Raw genomic sequence first — 2,615 nt, 5'->3', positions numbered from 1 at the left:
TATAATTATATATTTACTTTACGTATATATATATATATATATATATATATATATATTTAAAGGTCTAAAGAAAAATATGAAGTAAAATAGAGAAACTGAAGTCTCTAACAGAAAGCACTCCATAAATATCAAAGAAGTTCTTACCATATTTGGTTTCTTGACCACTTTCTGTTCCACAAATGTACAGTCAGAATCTTTATATTATCAAAATTCCAACATGGAGGTGTTGTCTTGGCTATTTTTATTCCAAGTGGAAAATAAAATTAAACATTTTAATATTGTGAATATATCAAAACTTACAAATACAAACTCTTTATAGCTCAAATTAATTGATACATCCACTACTACTAATTACATCCACTAATTGTTAACTGAATTAAATCAAAATACTTAGCAATACCAGTTTTATACAAGTGCTAGACTTTGTTCTAAAAAACTACCAAAAAGAAACAATCAAGACTAAAAATTCAAATTTAGAGTAAAATTATAAAATAAAAGTCATGTTCAGTGTCGCTTTTACATTTTTATCAGACATCCACACATATGACCAAAGCAAATGTCAAAAGACACTAACATTAAGTATAATTTTGTACTGTCATACTTTCTTATTCTTAGTCAACTTACCAATAAATAGACATACATTTACTTTGTTACTTGGTATTAGCCTATTATCATTAAAGACTTAAATTACTTTTAAAATTTTATTTAGAATGCTTCACATTAAATAAATATATCAATGGCTAAGATAAGCATGTGCCCATATCTTTTAAATTTCCTGTTGTTGTTTTCAAAGTTTAGTGGATTGGATAAGCTCAGTATCCAAAAAGCCCTTTGTTGTCCTAAAATGTTATGAAATTCTGATGAATGCATGATCAAGAGAAAAAAAAAGTTTGCATTAGACAAAAAACAATAATCCAAACTCTTTCAGAAAGTGGACTTTCCTTCATTGGAAGTCAGAAAATGGACCATTGATGTAGAAAGTTTACTTTCCAAAAAGTGCTTGGGTTATCGGATTTGTTTTCAGGTGGAAAATTAAAATTAATGAAACACACAAGGCAATACTGGGAGGGGGGGGGGGGTTACTTCTTAACTAATAATATTTCAGACTCATAATGTGTAATAAAATTATTAAATATGTCAACAAGTTTTCTACTGCTTATTATCAGGTAACAATTAACTTTACTATGCCAAACATGAGCAACACTAACAATATAACACTATTGGAACAATAACCAGGTTAGCCCAAGGAGTGATGGCAAGTTCTGCTTAAAAGTTAAACATAAAAACAAACCCATTGAGAGTTATTAAAATGATTTTACAATTATTAATTTTTAAAAGGGACAAAATGTATAATATTAGTTTTCTTCCTTTTAGAGGAAGCAGGTAATTTATTAAAATTACAACATTTATGATGACCTAAAAGTTGCAACTATCTGTCATCTGTCTAGCCTAGAACTTTAAAGCAGAACTCCAGGATTACTAATAATAGTAATACAACAGTATAATTAGTGCTCTTGATAATATAGCGAAATAAGAACACATTTGCACTAAAGCAACTATTCTATATTGTTATCCTATAACATTAGATTTCATGGTTGATAAAACACTTTTTAATCGTAAATTTATTACATGCACCTTCAACACTTGCAAGTTGCAGAACAGCCTACATTACACTTTACAGACACTGATTCAACTTACGTTACTGTGCAATACTGAATATCAAACCCTAATTTCGCCAGAACATACCTTTCACTGTTTAAGGAGAAACAAGTTGCCATTTGATTTTTCAGTTTGATGGGATATATCGATAATACGTTAAAACTGGATAACACTAGAGTAGAGATAACAGTGACAAGCTTTTCTAAAGTAATAGGCAAATATTATAACAAAAAGAAAAAGTCTCAGTACAATTTATGTATAACACCCCTTTAACTTTATGGAACTAACTAACAAAATAATTTATACGAGCTGAAATTTGCATCATTGAAGCACAATAGCCGAGTTAAACAAATTAACGGTTTCGTGTGTTTTAATTTCATTAGAAATTTTACCTTAATAACGCAACCAATGCAGTGGTTTGGAAACAGCCAACGAACATGGAGGAAAATGCCGCAGAAAGATATTGTTTTCAATAATATGAGTTTGTTTTGCTTTTTTTAAAATGGTACATTAGGAAATTTTGTAGCTATACAATGAATTTTTCAATAGAAATTAAAGGCCTGCTTTAACTAATTATCTTAACAATGTCAGTGTCGTGGAAGTATTACAAGAAAACCTAAGTTGCTTTTTTGTATATTATGAAATATTCAATATAATTTTATAAGATTTTAAAAACGAGTAAAGTTGGTCTCGTATATTTGGTCGTTTGGATCTCTTAGGCTCGCGTCCCACTGGGTCAGCGGTAAGCTTGCGGATTTAATTACATTATTAGACGGTCAATTCTTCTGGATAGACAGAATGCAAACAGTCCAATGCGTAGTTGTGCGCCAAAAGAATAACAACCAAAACAACTGAGCACCCTTTGGCGAATCGTTGAAATTATTGTTACTTATCTGCTTGCTTGTTTGTTTCCGGTAGAAATTCTTTCCGAAGATCTTCAACGATACAAGTCCTTT

At 30.0% G+C, this 2,615-nt stretch overlaps 1 protein-coding gene across 2 annotated transcripts in view; it reads right to left on the bottom strand.

The window, feature by feature from the left end:
- Positions 1–2,519, bottom strand: part of LOC106468393 (AP-1 complex subunit sigma-2-like) — a 12,679-nt gene extending 10,160 nt beyond the window's left edge. The window contains exons 1-2 of one of the 2 annotated variants that reach the window (XM_013928815.2): positions 2,052–2,519; positions 145–235 (exon numbers count right to left, since the gene is read on the bottom strand). In XM_013928815.2, coding sequence (XP_013784269.1) covers positions 145–147 — 3 coding nt within the window. In that variant the 5' untranslated portion in view covers positions 148–235; positions 2,052–2,519. The other variant, XM_022396735.1, reaches the window with a different exon arrangement.
- Positions 2,520–2,615: the final 96 nt, after the last annotated feature.

Source organism: Limulus polyphemus, unplaced genomic scaffold (genome assembly GCF_000517525.1).
Source record: "Limulus polyphemus unplaced genomic scaffold, Limulus_polyphemus-2.1.2 Scaffold2992, whole genome shotgun sequence".
Lineage (NCBI taxonomy): Eukaryota > Metazoa > Arthropoda > Merostomata > Xiphosura > Limulidae > Limulus > Limulus polyphemus.
This window is presented reverse-complemented; position numbering and strand designations above follow the sequence as displayed.